The sequence below is a fragment of the Equus asinus genome, chromosome 20 (assembly GCF_041296235.1).
Source record: "Equus asinus isolate D_3611 breed Donkey chromosome 20, EquAss-T2T_v2, whole genome shotgun sequence".
In the NCBI taxonomy this organism is placed as follows: domain Eukaryota; kingdom Metazoa; phylum Chordata; class Mammalia; order Perissodactyla; family Equidae; genus Equus; species Equus asinus.
In genome coordinates, this window is record NC_091809.1 from 93761725 (window position 1) to 93780110 (window position 18386).

At 39.0% G+C, this 18386-nt stretch overlaps 1 protein-coding gene across 4 annotated transcripts in view; it reads right to left on the reverse strand.

Moving 5' to 3' along the window:
• Positions 1 to 18386, reverse strand: part of SBF2 (SET binding factor 2) — a 463684-nt gene that overhangs the window by 68814 nt on the left and 376484 nt on the right. For all 4 annotated transcript variants that reach the window (XM_070491087.1, XM_044753304.2, XM_044753303.2 and 1 more), the window contains one exon: positions 1378 to 1548. In XM_070491087.1, the coding sequence (XP_070347188.1) occupies positions 1378 to 1548 (171 nt within the window). The remainder of the gene's footprint in view (positions 1 to 1377; positions 1549 to 18386) is intronic.

The following is an 18386-nucleotide window of genomic DNA, read 5'->3' on the forward strand; positions in this document are numbered from 1 at the left end:
CCCCACATGTCTAGCCCAGGCTCAGAGGCAGACCCCTTTAGAATAGAGGACGCAGACGCAGTGACATGTGTTTGCTCCATGAATGCTTTTGCGATAAACCAACGTTAGCATTACAGCTGCTTAAAAAACTATCAAAAGCACCCCACCTGCCCAGTTATTTCCAGAACACGACCTCTAACTAATAGTCTTTACATCTGCCACAAGTTACTCCTCACCCAAGTGCATTTGGTGTTTTGAAAGAAAAATCTAAGTTTTAAATCCAATTAAGCAAACAATTTATACTAACAGTATAGAACAACAATTTGGGATATCAGATAGATGTCAGATAGAGCTGTTATGAAAGTTTCTGTCCTTGTCACACTCAATAATAGACCAATAACATGCTTAAAATCACATGAAGCATAGAAATGAGTGACTTTTACTGTGCGGTTTCTGTTAGATAGCTAGGTTCACTTATTTCACATTAGGCCAATTTAAAATGAGGATAACGGAAAGGGTCAGCAGCAACGTGTTAGCCCAGCATGTGGAACTAAAAATTACTCCTGAAGTGAGTCAACGCTGAGATTCAAGCCTGTAACGCCACTTTAAGCTCAGTTAAGGAGGATGATAATTTCTAACATTATTACTTACTACACTTATAAATACAGTGTATTTTTATATTTGTATACTTTTATATTACTTAAATGCCTTTTACTTGTTTTAGACATTAAAATCTTAACAATCATTATATCTATTCATTTTATCTATGAGGAAATAAAGCGCAGAGATGCAAAGTGAATGGCCCAAGACCAGACAGCTAGTGAACGACATTTTAAAATTTCAGAAAATTCTGAACTACTTTTTCAAATTAAAAACAATTTTCTTTACTTTAAAATATTTTCTTGTTATTTTTCCTAAATATATTTTATGCTGAGAAAATATATGGAAACGTATAGAATATTCCTAACAGAATATTACTAACAGAAGACCTAGATTTATTGCTGGCATACTTTTGAGCAGAAGTACTGAATTTTACATCTATTTTAGAGTCAATTAACTTTAATTTGACATTTCTTCAAGAAGTTAATTGCACAAACACATCTGCGTAGGTATTTTAGGTTTGTTCTTTCTGTTCAACCTCCTGGAATAGTTTCCAGGGAATTCTTACTTATTAAAATATAATAAAACAATTCTAGTGCTAAAGAACCATATTAAGAAGTTACTACAGAAAAATATAATGTCAGAAATCAACAGAAGATGCTCACCAACAGGGCTTCCTAAAGTAGCCCCCAATACACGGGTAGGGAGTGCTAGATTTCCTTTCGCCCTGGGCATATCTGATTAAGCTTTCCCTGAAGGCAGGATTCCAGCCCCACACAGGTAGCTTTCTTCTCTTACCTTTTGCTTCAGATGTAGGGCATGATTGTCTTCCTTGGCTGAGAGATACAGGGAGCGAACCTGTTCCTGCACCGCATTGTAAAAGGTTGTCTCCCAAAATTGCTGATTTGTCCAAATGGGGTGGTCCTGTACGCAGGTGTAAGCAAACTGGCTGACTCCAGGGGCCAGTTTCTGTGAGAACACACAATACAGATCACCCTGGGGCTGACAGTCATGACAGTTCAGAAGGATACAGGGGCCACTGTTAACCACGTGATCAAACAATTTCTCTATAAACAATATCTTATGGCAGTACGAGCTCAGCAATCAGCAACTTACTCATTTTTAACTGGCAACTTTGGGCTTGCTATCAAGACCTTTAGGGTCTCAGTCACTTTATTAAAATGGACATTTTAGCAACAGCTAAAAAAATCAAAATTTTTAAATGAGTTAGAGAATATATGAAAAGTACCTAGCACTGTAGAGTTGGTAGCTCTCATTAAAATTATGAAATAATAAAATTCATTACAACCTAAACATAAAACTCCATATAATTTAAAACTTCTGCTTGGTTTTAAGAGTACATTTTTGGGGGCCACAAGTGAGTGAGCCTACAACTTGGCCTTTCACACAGAATGAAGGCATATCATGAATTTGGGACTCAAGAGGAATTGCACCCTCCCTGCTGCTCACCCTAGCCTGTTACCTCCCCACCAAGGCTGCGGCCTGGCTCACATATTCCCTAGCAGACTGTCCTGGGCTTCAAGGGCATTTTCTGGTAACCAAGTCTGGGCATGGGAAGGTAATCTGAAACCAAACCTTCCTTTCCAGGACTTCCTGCTGGGCTTCAAAATAAGAGTAAACTTGGGGCTGGCCTGTAGCATAGTGGTTAAGTTCAGTGAGCTCCGCTTCAGTGGCCCGGGTTTGTGGGTTTGGATCCTGAGCGTGGACCTACACCACTTGTCAGCCATGTTGTAGCAGCAACCCACATATAAAGAGGAAGAAGACTGGCACAGATGTTAGCTCAGAGTGAATCTTCCTCAGCAAAAAAAAAAAGAAAAAAAAAGTAAACCTTACTCTGTGATTAACAGAGGGAAGGAAAACTAACTCTACAGGCACTTGAGGCACTTCATAAATATTTATATATCTCATTTAATACTAAAAATCTTGTAAGATGCACATTATTATCGCCAATTTAAAGAAGAGAAAACAGAAGCTCAGGGAGGGAGGTTTAAGTGATTGCCCAAGGCCATACAGCAATCACATAGAGTGGGGGAATTGGGCTTCAAGCCCAAAGTTTACTTGGTTCCAAAGCCCCTGATCTTTTTTTTCCCCAAGAGATATCAGAGAGATTTCTTTGCTTTTTCAAGATTGGCACCTGAGCTAACACCTGTTGCTAATCTTCCTTTTTTCCCTTCTTCTTCTCCCCAAAGCCCCTCAGTACACAGTAGTATATTCTAGTTGTAGGTCCTTCTGGCTCTAGCGTGGCTTGATGAGGGGTGCCAGGTCCACACCCAGGATCCGAACTGGCGAAACCCTGGGCTGCAAGCAGAGCGCATGAACTTAAGCACTCGGCCACGGGGGCAGCCCCAAGCCCCTGATTTTTTTCACTACATCAAATTGTCTTGCAGAGGAACTGAAAGCAAATCATAAAATAAATTAAATACCAATTAGCACTGCTGTCTGGTTCTTCTTGCACTTTAGGATCTTGTTTCCCAAAGTAATATTCTGCCTGGAGACCTCTGATATGATTTTAATTAACACTGCAATTTTAATTCTACAGATGATTTATACTGCTAAATTTCAGTTAATGATCTGGGTCATCTTTCCACAGTTGTTGCTTTCACCTCTAAAAGTAAGAAATGTTTCAAAAAGATTCTCAATAAATAGACAATTTTTTTGTCCATTTTAGCTCACCCTGCCATTTTGCTCCGCCCCTCCTTTTTTGTCCATTTTATTCTTTGGAATTGAGTTCACCTGTTGTTTGAGAGTAGGACTAAAGTTTCTGATAATACAAGTTTTATTTTGAAGCCATTTAATAAGCTGAATTCTCTTCTGAAAGGTTGGACACTGATTACTATTAAGGTATATACATAACAGTTGAGGAGCAAAAGTTGGTTCATTTCTTAGGGATGCATAACATGTACAAGATACCCGGTAAAAGTTATTTGCCCAATACATGCTAATTTCCTTCTTCGTCTAGAGCAGGCTAAACCTTGAACTGGAATAGGCACCGTGCATACCATGAAACATAGTACTTATGTAGTTGGAAGTGGGAAGTGGGGTGGCTGTGATTTTGCCTATGAGAGTTTGTGGATTTCTGGATCCCATGTGGAAGTCCCTTTCCACATGTACTGCATAGGAAGTCCTATGCATACAGAGGACTATGTACTGCAGCTGAGGCGGTCGACTATAACTCTATCAGGTGGCTATACGCAGGGAATGACCATTAAGCAAAAATCAGGAGTTCCCCAAGGGGAGGCTGCACAAGGATCATTGTCGGTCTTCATAAAGCCTGTCTGTTTGTTTAAGACAGAGCTACTATCTACCTATGGGAAATCATGGACAAAATGTGTGTGGTTCTGTGAGTGTATAAGCAGAAGCCTCAGACACTGAATCACATGCTTCTTCTATACTCTGCTTAAAGATACTCGGGGTGTGGGTTGCACATTGTTTTTTTTGCCTCTAAGCACATTAAGGACTAACAATGACCTCAGAAGTAGTGCACAGGCCTATTTTGAAAGAGATTTTAAAGGCATGAAATTCAAACAAAAGAAAAGCATAATTTTCGACTGCATTTCCCATGAGTATAGTCAGAGGCAGCACCATTGCTTACAAACACAATGTAACCAATAACAGCTCTTAAAATTTTGGGGGTCTTAAATTACATTAACATAGGTGAGCTCAGAAAAACTGAGCAGCTAGCAAAATCCTTATCAGTTTCTCATATAAAGTACTTTTGGCATCATCAACATACCAAAAAAGTTATTATTAACTATAAATCTCTTACTACAGCTTGACAGAGCTCTACAGGAATCTGAGAGTACAAGGAAGACCTGCCTTTCTCTTTCAGCATTTTTCTTACTAATGCTGCATTTTCACTTTCCTTGGCACACATCAGTTATTATCTTCCTGTTTATTCAGAAACTAAAAGTGAATATGCAAAAACTTCCCAAAATCTTTTGAACAAAAGTGAACTGTGTATGTTCCAAGGCAGAAAACAGAGTGACGGTGGCCCAAAGAGTCAGAATCCACAGCTTGTTTACTAGGTGGGAATTATAGCAGGGTGAAGTGATTATAGGACACACACTTTTTGCTGGCAAGACAGTCACAAATGGCTATGGCATCTGATACATGCATAAGAAATCATTAATTCTCAAATCCTACTTCAAATATTATTATTTTTCCAAACATGAAATTTGCTTCCTTTCTCTGTGGTTTCCTGCTATGTCTTCTCAACCACAGGCAAGGGACACTGCGTCCCTTGCTGTTAGGATGGGCAGGGCCACTGCAATGATGGGCAGGTGAGTTCTTAGGACCAGCAGAGGGCAGTAGCACCTTTTCTGCCTAGATTCCTTCAGTGCTTTAGATAGGAATTGCAAAAATGGAGCTCTGCAGTCTGGCTGGGCTAGAATAAAGTGGGTGGTAGAGTGAACACTGCTTGTCCTCACTGTACATTTGAGATACCCTATAAAGAAAATGGATTTGCCCAAGGTCACACAGCAAGATGGGTAGAAGAGAAGGGAACAGACATAAGGTTTTCCAGTATTCTACATCATTTCTGTAAAATATAAAAATTAAGATATTCCACAAAACAAAATTACAATATAATTATCTAGAGAAAGATGCAATGAGACTGTAGGGTTTCAGATTCAGTGTATCTTGTGATAGTAATAGTAGTTTTAGTAAACACAAAGGCATAAAGATACTTGCACCCCTATGTTCATTGCGGCATTATACACAATAGCCAAGACTTGGAAGCAACCTAGGTGCCCATCAAGGGACGAACGGATAAAGAAGATGTGGTATTTATACACGATGGACTACTACTCAGCCCTAAGAAATGACGAAATCTGGCCATTTGTGACAACATGGATGGACCTTGAGGGTATTATGCTGAATGAAATAAGTCAGAGGGAGAAAGTCAAATACCATACGATCTCACTCATAAGTAGAAGATAAAAACGACACACAAAAAAAACACATAGCATTGGAGATTGGACTGGTGATTACCATTGGGGAAGGGGAGGGAGGGCAAAAGGGGTGATTAGGGTCACATGTGAGGGGATGCACTATAATTAGTGTTCGGGTGGTGAACATAATGTAATGTATACAGAATTTGAAATATGATGTACATCCTAAAAAAATAAAAATTAAAGAAAAAAAAAGAAAGAAAAGATGTTCATCATCGCTGTGCATCAGGGAAATGCAAATCAAAACTGCTAAGATAGTACCTTACACCCATTAGAATGACAAAAATAACTAAAACTAATAGTAACAAATGTTGGAGAGGTTGTGGAGAAAATGAACCCTCATATACTGCTGGTGGGAATGCAAACTGGTGCAGCCACTATGGAAAACAGTATGGAGATTCCTCAAAAAATTAAAAATAGATCTACCATTACGACCCAGCTTTCCCACTACTGGGTATCTATCCAGAGAGCTTGAGGTCAGCAATTCCATAAGTCCCACGCACCCCAATGTTCATTGCAGCATTATTTACAATAGCCAAGATGTGGAAGCAACCTAAGTGCCCATCAACAGACGATTGGATAAAGAAGATGTGGTATATATATACAATGGAATAGTACTCAGCCATAAAAAAGAACAAAATCGTCCCATCTGCAGCAACATGGATGGACCTTGAGGGAATTACGTTAAGTGAAATAAGCCAGATAGAGAAGGACAATCTCTGTATGACTCCACTCATATGAGGAATTTAAACATGTGGACAAAGAGAACAGATTAGTGGCTATGAGGGGAAAGGTGGGGTGGGGGGTGGGCACAAAGGCTGAAGGGGTGCACCTACAACATGACTGACAGACAGTAATGTACAACTGAAATTTCACAAGATTGTAAACTATCATTAACTCAATAAAAAATAAAAAAATTAAAAAAAAAACAAAGAAAATAAGCATCTGTGGATAAAACTATCTCCTGATTCTAATCACTTCTTTGATTTAAACAAAAATCCTTCCAAAGATGGTTTCTTAAACTGGTCTATATGCCAACTTCAAGACCTTTTATTTTGCACAAAGATGAGACTCAATCCATACCTAGGGTGTGAGGGTGGTGGTATGGTCGGGAATGCTGTTGTCAAATGACATTTTTCCTTCTTTCCCTTTAATACTGGCAATAATATTTGCTCTACATTTCATAATCATTCTTATGATTCTGTCCTAAAGAAACAAGTGATATTTTGCCATGCGCTTTTATGAGATATTTAAGAATGTGTTGACTTCCTTCCTTATCTAGAAAAAATAGCCCTGAAGGTACTAGATTAAGCAATGCCATTCATTTTCCACAAAGCATTCAAAGGAAACCCAGCATGGGACAGGATATAGTGAATAAACTCACGGGGCTCACCAACCAGCAGGCCACATTCAAATCCAAATAAATGGACACAAATCATCTCAGAGACAAGTTGGTCAAGGGAAAGGTTAAGATATCAGTATGAGGGGCCTGTCTAAGGCCTGTCTAGCTGGATATGTTTGCTCTCCAGGCCCACGGCTCCCATTAGGGAGCTCAGAGGGAAACCAGATTTCAGGAAAAAAAAGCTAGCTGGCAGGACTAAGTCCATAAATACATAATGGTCTTAAAGAATAATGCAGAATACAAAGATTCACTGTTTAAATTGCTGGGTATTTCCTATCTAGTTCTGGACACTGGAATACATGTGCCCCTCATTCCATAGTTCAGAGATGGTGCCAGCCAGGCCTTTTTATGATTCTACACTGGTCTGACCAAGTCCAGATATCAAGTCACTTTAACAAGTAATTTCTGAGTATTTTCTGATGAACTTTGGAAATGCTTAGTCTTGAGAGACAAACAAAAGGAAGATAGGAATAGGAAAAATGTGCATTCAATTTATCAATCTTAACCAAATTGTAAACATATTTGCTTTGTGCATTTTTTTTTAAACAAAGGACATACAACACTACAGAGTTGGTCGAAGCCCACTTTGTACCTCCCTTGATTCCATTTCCCTTCTATCCTAGCGGTAACAATGATCCTGAATTAGGTATTTTTCATTCCCATTTATGGTTTTCTACCCGTATATCCATAAAGAATATACAGGATTATATTGCAGGTTTGGTTTTATCCCTTATTGGTGCTTTTCAAAGTATACAGCTTACGTTTCAGATTTATGTAAAATTTGACTAAACTATATAATTAATCGGGACAAAATACAAATTTGTAAACATACAGCTCAGCTAGAAGGGGCAGAAAGACAGTGGCCTGTAAGCAATGAGTATTTAGGATACTGTGTTCATCAGTCATTAGGACTTACAGAATGGTGAGTAATCCAATTAGTTAAAAGGTGGCAATTATGAGAATCTACTATAGTTTTTCCTGTTCTACAACCTGATACTCTAAGTGCGAGTAACTTCAAATTCATAATGTTCTAAACCTTTCTTGGGTTGCTTAGAAGATCCAGGCACATAATTTCTGCACAAGAAGTATATTCATTTACCAGCATTGCCCAGTATTCATTGGATGTGCCAATGTCAGTAGTTGGAAGGACAGGGTTGAAGTCCTTAAACCACTTATCCTTCTAATGATTCTCCATATTAAGTTGCTTAGTAAATAATGAGAAATTAGAGGATGAATCAATTTCTTTCCTTTGTGGTCCAGAAATTAGTAGAAATGAGACATAAACCTGCTGTCAAGTCCTCTGCCTGGGTTTGGTATTCTTAAAAACACAAGACAGGATCCAAATCTCCTCTCCATATTTTTTTTTTTTGCAGGTTTTTAAACTTTATATAAATGGTACCATATTATGTTTTATTCTGCAACTTGGTTTTTTTCACACATTATGTTGCTAGACTTATGCAGGTAATAATAATTATTATAACTAACCTGTACTGAGCTCTCACTATGTATATTTATCAATTTACTTAGTCCTTACAGTAATCTCATGATCCACTTAGATATTATTAAGTACTATTATTACCCTGTTCTAAAGGTGAAGAAACTGAGGCACAGAGAAGTTAAGTAACTTGACTAAGAGAATACTGCCAGGAAGTGGCGGAACCAGAGCTGGGATTCAAACCCAGGTAGTTTAGCTGCAGAATCTAGTTTTGTAATCACTGTGCAGTTTAACTGTTGTTCCTGTTAATAGACATTTGTATTGTTTCCAACTTTTTGCTATAATAAACAACGGTGCATGAATATTATCACACATGTCAACTGTCAACTTTGATTATTGGTTTAAGTACCATTTAATAGTGCCTGGAAGTACCTGAGAGATGCTTAAGAAATATGATAATTCCCATTGTTATCTGGTACCAAAAAACATTTTTGGGTTACTGTACATTGGTTATTTTTCTAATGAGAAACTATTTCATGCAGATTTTTTGCAAACCCACTATTTAAAAAAGTTAACAATAATTCTTTAATATCAAATATCTAGTCAGTGTTTAAATTTTTAATGATCTATGCAAAAAAAGTCTTTCTCTGTTTTCCTTGTTTTTTGGTTTTCTTTCTTTTTTTTTTTTTACAATCAGTTTGTTTGACTTAGGAAGGATCCAAATAAGGTCCACATATTACTATTAGTTTATATATCTCTGAGGTCAGTTTTAATCTACAAGTTCCTCCATCATTTCTCTGTCTGTCTGAGACAGAATAGGGACAGGACTCTGCCCCTCAACCTTAACCATAAGGTCTGGCACCTCCTACCCAGCTAATTTTTTTTTTCCTGAGGAAGATTTGTCCTGAGCTAACATCTGTTACCAATCTTCCTCTTTTTGCTTGAGAAAGATTAGCTGTGAGCTAACATCTTTGCCAATCTTTCTCTACTTTGTATGTGGGTCGCTGCCACAGCATGGCCTCCGATGAGTGGTGGTCTGCACCCAGGAACCAAAGCTGGACTGTGGAAGAGGGGTGCACCAAACTTAACCACTAGGCCACCAGCCTGGCTATTTTCAAAGTCAAGATAAGCAACTCTCCAGCTGCAAAACTTCCCCCAAGCAGTTGACTCCAACTCCCGTATGCTACAAAGCCTCGAGACCACCACTATATGACCTTCCTGGGCTGGTGGTAGTGAGCAACACCACCATGTTGGACCTACTTGATAGGTGCAGGGACTGTCACCCTGAAGGGGCATGTGAAGAAGACAGTCTGGGACTTTGGTTGGGCCTCTTGTTGATTTCTATTACAGAGAGAGCCTAAGAATCTAGGGTCAGTATCATGTCAGTCTCTCTTTCTTCCCCCCACTTGCAATCCATTTGTTGAAGAAACTGAATCATTTATCCAATATGATCTCCATCAGTCTGGTGATTGCTGACTGCAGCCCAATGGTGTCATGTGACACATTCTTTTGTCCCCTGTATTTCCTGCAAATTGGTAGTTGAAACTAGAGGCTCGATTAGATTCAGGCTTGATTGTTTGGCAAGAATACTTAATGGACACATCTGGTTGTCTCTCCTTTTGTGATGTGAAAGGCTGTTGATGGTCAATGACTACATTCATTAACCATTAAGAGTAATAAAATAGTGATATTCTCACTCTAGCATTATTTTCTCACTTATTAGCTGGAATATTTCTATTAAGAGACACTTCCCCATATCAACTGTTTGGTGACCCAAACATACAGTCTGTATTAGAAAGCATGATACATATATGATTTTATCCTGTCATTTATCAGTTTTAAAAACAGTGAGTTGTTTTTCTAGCATCCATCACGGATGACCATTCGTTTTTCTTTTTTTATTCATATTTTTACGACTCATGGATTTTTAAACATTTGATTTAACTATTCTTACACTCGTTTAGAAACAAACTAAAAAATTCTATTCTTGTTTACTGGAAACATGTTTTTCATTAACTCAATACCAAGCATTATGGGATCCCTGTCTACAAAGTGCCTATATAATCTATATGAAGAGACAAGAACTCCAGATGTGATGACTGATGAACCTAATAATGTTGTTCATAAAACATTGTAAAAGATAAAGGGCCTGATTAGGAGAACACAATCAGCAAAAAAGATTACTAGTAGATACATAACAAAGTGTTTTCTCTGAGATGTAAATGCAAAAGAGCAACAGAAGACAGACATCAGCAGTCTTGGCAGAGGAAATGGAGGAATCTGGTGAGTCATAGGTCTCACAGTGTGTATTCGCAAATGGCCCAAAAGCTCAAGAAAAATGTTTATTATGACATTATCTTTAATAGTTATACCCCCTCCAAAGTTAGCAATTTTAATGACTAACTCTAGAGAAGAAAGGTTAGGCAAATGATGGTACATTATTAACATAAAGAAGTTATACTGCCATTAAAGGGGATAATAGGATGATGTGCTTATGAATGAAGTGTTTACACTACATTTCAGAAATCAAGTCAAATATGCTATGATCTGCAAGTACGCAAAGACTGGGAGGAGAAAGGCAAAAGGAAAATGAAAACATGCTCAACATCACTAATCATTAGGAAAATGCAAATCAAAACCACAACAAGATACCACTTTACATCCATTAGGATGGCTACTATCAAAAAACCAGAAAATAACAAGTGTTGGTGAGGATGTGGAGAAAACGGAACCTCTGTGCACTGCTGGAGGGAATGTAAAATGGTACAGCTGCTGTGGAAAATAGTATGGTGGTTTCTGAACAAATTAAAAATAGAATTACCATATGACCTAGCAATTTCACTTCAAAGGAATTGAAAGCAGAGTCTCAAAAAGATATTTGTACACCCATGTTCATGGAGCATTATTCACAATAGCTAAAATGTGGATGCAATGTAAGTGTCCACTGACTGATAAAAGGATAAGCAAAATGTGGTATACACATACAATGGAATATTACTCAGTCTTAAAAAGGAGGGAAATTCTGCAATATCCTATAACATGGACAAACCTTCAGGACATTATGCTAAGTAAAATAAGCTAGTGACAGAAAGATAAATACTGTATGATTCCACCTATATGAAGTACTTTGTTGTTGTTAGTGCCCTAGAGTTGATTCTGACTCCTAGTGACCCTGTGCACAGCAGAGCGGAACCCTGCCCAGTCTTTTTGCACCATCCTCTTTAACCTTCCAGTGCCACATCAGACAATGCTCCGCTGCTGTTCATGGCCAATTTTTTGGAAGTGGGTGGCCATGTCCTTCTTCCTAACCTGCCTTAGTCTGGAAGCTCTGCTGAAACCTGTCCACCATGGGATGGGGTATTTCAAATGCCAGTGGCATTGCTTTCAGCATCATAACAACCTGCAGCTGCCAAAGTAGGACAACTGACACACGGGTGGTGTAGTTTCCTGACTGGAAATGAATCGAGTAGCAGCAGTGAGGTGCCAAATTGTAACCACTAGACCACCAGGGCTGGTTATATGAAATACTTAGAGCAGTCAAAATCATAAAGACAGAAAGTGTAATGGTAGCTGCCAAGGGCTATGGGGAGAGGAGAATGGGGAATCATTGTTTAATAGGTATAGAGTTACAGTTTTACAAGATGAAAGGAGTTATGGGGATAGACGGTAGTGATGGTTGCAAGACAACATGAATGTATTTAATACCACGGAACTGTATACTTAAAAATGGTTAAGATGGTAAATTTCATGTTATGTTTGTTTCACCCCAATGAAAAAAGAAAAAAAATTAGCTCACAGTCATGAATGATAGCTGTAGTCATTCACCACGGTCTGATAATTCAGAAGGTACATTATGTAAGCAAACCTAAGAAGACCATGGTGTACTGCACTAACTTCATTTCAGGGTAGCTCTACCCTACAGAGGTAGGAAGAGTCAATATGTAAAACACTTAGCATAGTACCTGGCACTTATTATATATTTAGTAAATAGTAGCAGCAGCCCAATGAGATAGTGGAGACTGTGGCACAGTTGTATAAGCTCACAGTCCAATAGCTGAAAGCCCATGTGGGGAGTCACGGACATCTCTGGAAAATATAAGCACTTGCCTGGGTAGAGGAACAGTGAGTGGTTTTGGGATCTGCAGAAGCAGTGAGGCAGGCCAGGCACCCAGAAAGCTGGCTACGGCCATCCAGTTCTTGATGTCCTGCATGTAATAGGTCACTGCTATATTAGGACAAAACGACAAACGTGGGTCCCCTGGAAAAGCAGATTTCTTTCCCTGTGTGATTATACTTTAGAGTTTAAATCCTCTAATTAAATTTGGGTAATGTTATCACTATCTTAGAGACTGTTCTGATGACAAAGAGAATCTAGAGGAAAAATACAATTAGCAAGCTCTGATTTTAAGTGATTTTTAAGTTGAATTTTATTACCAAGTAAACACTCTAAGAAAAATGAACTTATTCCTTATATTATTTTCTACTTCTTACCAGATGAAAGCAGAAACCACAGTACTATTGAATTAAATTTTTCTAGTACAACTTTTCTTTCTTTAGTTTCCATCTACTCAACTTTTCCAGAGACAAAATAATAATAATAATAATAATAATAAATAAAATTATTTTGTTAGAATTACAAACAGCAAAGTAAGTCTTGAAAGCATTTCCTATAAACAACAAAATCAACATCTTGGGGTTTAAATTTCTGAATTTCACCTAAGTTTTGATTAAAAAACTTAAGACTCTTGTCAATGACCAAATAAGACTCAAATTGTAGGTTGCACCATGTTATACTCAACCGTGGGTGAAGTAACTGTAACTGTTACTTCAGTGCCTACATTTTCTAAGGGTTTTATTTTGAAACTGTGGTCTTCAGAGAGCGAGTGCCGGACAGCCAGCGTGATTCACTAAGGTGGTGCCTACGCAAAGTGGAGGCCACAGAGCAGTAAATGGTGGGGTTGGACCTTGAGAAGTTTCTGACTAATAGAATATTCTCAGATGAGTCACTAAGCTCCCAGCTTAAGTTTATTATGAAGTTACCACCTTCTTGATTTGGATGTGTATCTGGCAGAGGTAGACCAACCTACATTTGAGAAGAAAAACTTAGTATTATACGCTGACTATATATAGCGAGGGAAGAAAATGTATTTCTTAAAAAGAAACATGCCCCTGTTTTTGAGGAAAACAGCTCTTATTCAACTTTAGTTCTACTCTTTATTTATTTTGGAAAGAGTCATTAAAACTGAGCCTCTAGAATGAGGAACAAGCTGTTAACCTGGTAGCCACTTTCAAGGAAGAGGAATTATCTACTGAATAATATAGATTGGGTCACAGTTATCCAAGTTTTTGCATGAGTAAGCCAACAACTATACCTAGAACTCTAGAAAATAAGTAAATAGCAGTAACTTCTGGCTAAAAAATAACCAAGACGGGCCTGCCCGGTGGCGCAGTGGTTAAGTTCGCACGTTCCCAATATAAAGTAGAGGAAGATGGGCATGGATGTTAGCTCAGGACCAGTTTTCCTCAGCAAAAAGAGGAAGACTGGAGGGGCCGGCCCAATGGCGCAGTGGTTAAGTTCGCACGTTCCACTTCTCAGCGGCCCGGGGTTCGCCGGTTCGGATCCCGGGTGTGGACATGGCACCGCTTGGCAAATGCCATGCTGTGGTAGGCGTCCTACGTATGAAGTAGAGGAAGATGGGCATGGATGTTAGCTCAGGGCCAGTCTTCCTCAGCAAAAAGAGGAGGATAGGCAGCAGTTAGCTCAGGGCTAATCTTCCTCAAAAGAAAAAATATCTATTGGGGCTGGCCCCGTGGCCGAGCGGTTAAGTTCGCGCGCTCTGCTGCAGGCGGCCCAGTGTTTCGTTGGTTCGAATCCTGGGCGCGGACATGACACTGCTCATCAAACCACGCTGAGGCAGCGTCCCACATGCCACAACTAGAAGGACCCACATCGAAGAATATACAACTACGTACCGGAGGGGCTTTGGGGAGAAAAAGGAAAAAAAAAAAAAAAAAAAAGAGGAAGACTGGCAGCAGATGTTAGCTCATGGCTAATCTTCCTCAAAAAACCCCCCAAAAAACAAAAAAAAACCAAGACAGGACCAGGGCTAAGAATAAATAGCTGTAAAGCTATACTTAACTGTTCTAGGACTGGAGATAGTTCGCAAGCTCCAGGGGTTCATTTCTCACTTCTAAGGCTTTTAGGAATACCACAAAATCCATCTCCACACCCCAATCCCCAGCCTCTATGTCCGTTTATTAATGTCCAGAATTTTACTATTCAAGTTTCATTCTTACAGTTTAAGGCCTAGTTCTCACTAAACAGCAATATTCCTGCAGGGTGGGGATTCCTTTACCCAGCTGTCTACAGCTGCATATGAAGGAAAGCTTCGAGATTAAGTTTCCTTAACAGGGTAGGAAAAGCAGTCAGGACGGAATTGCAAGTCTGAAGCAAGAGAAAACAAGAGGGCCAATGAAGGTGGAAAAGGGCATGGAACAAGGCTGGAGAAACCGTATGTTTCCCTAATTTGCCTGGTCAACTCTCCCTGGGAGGTCCAGTTTGGGTCCTTAGAATATGCAGAGAAGGTTCTCAATTCATGGCAAGGTGGAAGGAGCTCAAATTCACCGTACATAAGTGGCAGTACATTTTTCTGCATATCGTCAAACACTTGCAGAAGCGTGCACATCTGCTGGCATGAAAACACAAATGTGAAAGTATAGGGGTACACACAAACACGTAACAGTTGTTAAACTTAAATCACTTACTTGTTTTGAAGTATAGACTTACTAAGTTAACAGAAATCTCAGAAATAGTTTAATTTTTTCATTGACACAGTGGGATGCTGAGACACACAGAAGTAAAGGGACATAACCAAGGTCACACAGCTAATTAGAGCAGTGCTAAAACCAGAAAGCGATGTTTTCTAAGACACCAAACAATTTGGCTATATCCTCTCTTTCTCGACTTCCTGAGTATGTGGATGCCATCCTGCAGGTGAAAGGGCTAAACGCTTAGGGTGCTAAACATACTCTTTGCTTTCCCACTGCCATGACACTTGTTAAGCTATTTCTTCTACTTGGAATCTCTCGTTCCAATCTCTAATGGTTAAATCCTACCCATCCTCCAAGGGCTGATTCAAATGCTACCTCTTTCAAAATGCCTTTCCTGGTTGCTCCCTCTGTATTTCCTATCTGTTAGGGACTGACTGGGTCCCCCTAAAATTCATATGCTGAAGCCCTAACCTCCAGTGTGGTTGTATCTGAAGGAAATTATTAAGGTTAAATGAGGTCACATGAGTGGGGCGCTGATCTGAGAGGATTAGTGTCCTTATAAGAAGAGATGCCAGAGAACGCTCTCACTCTCTTCCCCTCTTCTCCTCCCTACCACCCCAGTGCAGCAACGCACTGAGGAAAGGCCATGTGAGGACACAGGGAGAAAGCTGCTGCCAGCCAGAAAGAGAGCCTTGAACCAGAAACTGAATTGGCCAGAACCTTGATCTTGGATTTCTAGCCTCCAGAACCATGAGGAAATAAATGTCTGTTGTGGAAGCCACCCAGTCTATGGAGCAGACTAAGACACCATCCTATACAGAACTTTGTTTATACTTCTCTAACAATTACTTCATTCTATTTTTACATTTAGGACTATTTTTGTTCAAGAATGTGCTGAAATGACATGTTAGAACCTCTCTTGGAATTATACAAGATAGAACAGCTTTTGACAGGTTTTAGTTGGAATGTGGTAAAAGGTAATAGCAATAAAGAGTATGAGTATTTGCATCACAACAAAAATGACTGAGGCACGGAGGGTGTTTTTTAAAGATTGGCCCTGAGCTAGCATCTGTTGCCAATCTTTTTTTTTTCCTTCTTCTCCCAAATACCCCCAGTACATAGTTGTGTATTCTAGCTGTAGGTCCTTCTGGTTCTGCTATGTGGGATGCCGCCTCAGCATGGCCTGATGAGTGGTGCTAGGTCCGCGCCCAGGATCCAAACAGGTGAACCCCTGGGGAGTTGAGGCAGAGTGTGCAAACTTAACCACTTGGTCACAAGGTTGGCCCCTGGTTTGTTTTAATAAGTAATACTCTACTGTTTTATAAGAAAATTTACTGTATGAAACCAGTTCCTATATTCTTCCTATTTTTGTGCGCTCATTAAGAGATGATAATAAATATTTATTAAAAGGCCAACAATTTATTAGGTTTTAAAAACTAAGCATTAAAATATTACTCAATTAAATAAAATTGTTTAAAATTTTGTGTACACAAGTGTCTCTTCTAACAGACTTTGAGGGCAGAGACCATCTCTGGCACATCTTCGCACCAACTCAAATGTCTGGTTAAAGTATCTCAAATATAGATATTAGAGATAACAAATGCTTCTTGAATTCTAAAGAGGTTAATTACATATTTTCCAGGGATTTGCTTCTAACATTACAATTTTCATTCTAATTTCATTATCTGGAAATGTCAGCCAAGAGCATAATATCACTATCTAATTTCTCACAGTCAGTCTCTGACTTCTTCCTAGCATCCCCCTGTCATCAATACTGAAGCAACTCCTACGACTGAGGGTTCTCCCCGCTTTCATTTCCCCAGTACTTAAATCTCCCTCTGAAAGTGGTCTCTCTTTAGCGTTATGCCTTTCACATCACGTAAAAATCTATCAGTGACAAACAGGGACAACTGCAAAGCTGCAGAAATTAAAAACAGACTTCATGAGTTAGGTACAAAATGTTTCCCTTTGGACATACAGGGAATTTGCTGCGTCAGAGTCAAGTATTTATAGCATCACATAATTTATTTTCTGCTGTAATAACTTCTCTAATTCAGCAGCTCCTCCACAAGTCTCCATCAAATCTATCATTTCTCAAAAATGCTAACAATGCTGACTAATAAGAAGGAAATAGTGCTACCTAAGCAAAATTAAACTAGAAGAGTAATCTATTTATAAAGTGCTGTTTAGGAACAAGCTGTTAATAAAATCTTTGCTTTTGCTACCCACAAAGAGAGTCACAAGTTTTGAACTTTCCATTCTTTTCTCAATTATGTTATCTAATTCCTATCCTTAGGCCTTTTCTCTACTACTCACACAACCAGAATTCACAACCAGAAGAAGCAAAAAGCTACAGGGTATAAAGCTGGCATCCTATTAGCTGCATCTGGCTGCAGATATGTCTTGTTTTGGCTGTCTAGGGTTTTAAAAAAATTAAGCCAACATTTAAAAATGAAGAAATTCTACATAAAAGCTAAATTTCTATCTTCTCTTGAAAAATTGAAAGGTGTGGTGACAATGCTCCTGCATTCCTGCATGGTGACAACTGCTGGAGCTGAGTGGCTGCCCCCACTAGACATGCTCTTGCATTATTTGTTTGCCCTCTGTAGGCACTTGGTTTGTAACCCCTGCTAAAAGCAAACCATGCTACAGATAACTTTCCATGTGGATCTCTCCCCAAGTACTGCAATTAACACTTGTCTGTTATTCTGGCCCACTAAGTGGCCTCTCTTCCTCCAATCTCTCAATCCTCCTGAACATCTTCCACACCGCTGTAAGTTTCTGAAACACAATCACGTCACCGTCCTTGCAAGAGTATGCTATTGCATGCTTCTCAGTGACTAGAGAATATTAGTCTAAACTCCTTAACATGACATTCTAGGCATCCTGTGATTTGACTCCAAATTACCTTTCCTACCATATTTTCCACATCTAAGAACTAAGTAGATTGACACTATCCTAAAGGGAAGTGTCAAGGGGCCTACTAGGAAGTTCTGCCCTTTTCAACATTTTATTAATGGCTTAGATGACAAGTATGATTTTCAAATTTAAGTAGAAGGAATAGGAAATATTTATAATTTATTTACAAATACAAAATCCTGTGAGATGTATGCCTTAATCCTTTTACCGCCTTTGGCAAGTGCCGGGCACGGAAAACAGAAAGATCTGGGGTCAGCAGAGTTTTAAGACTACACACATGTCAATCATTAACATAAAGATACTAATACTC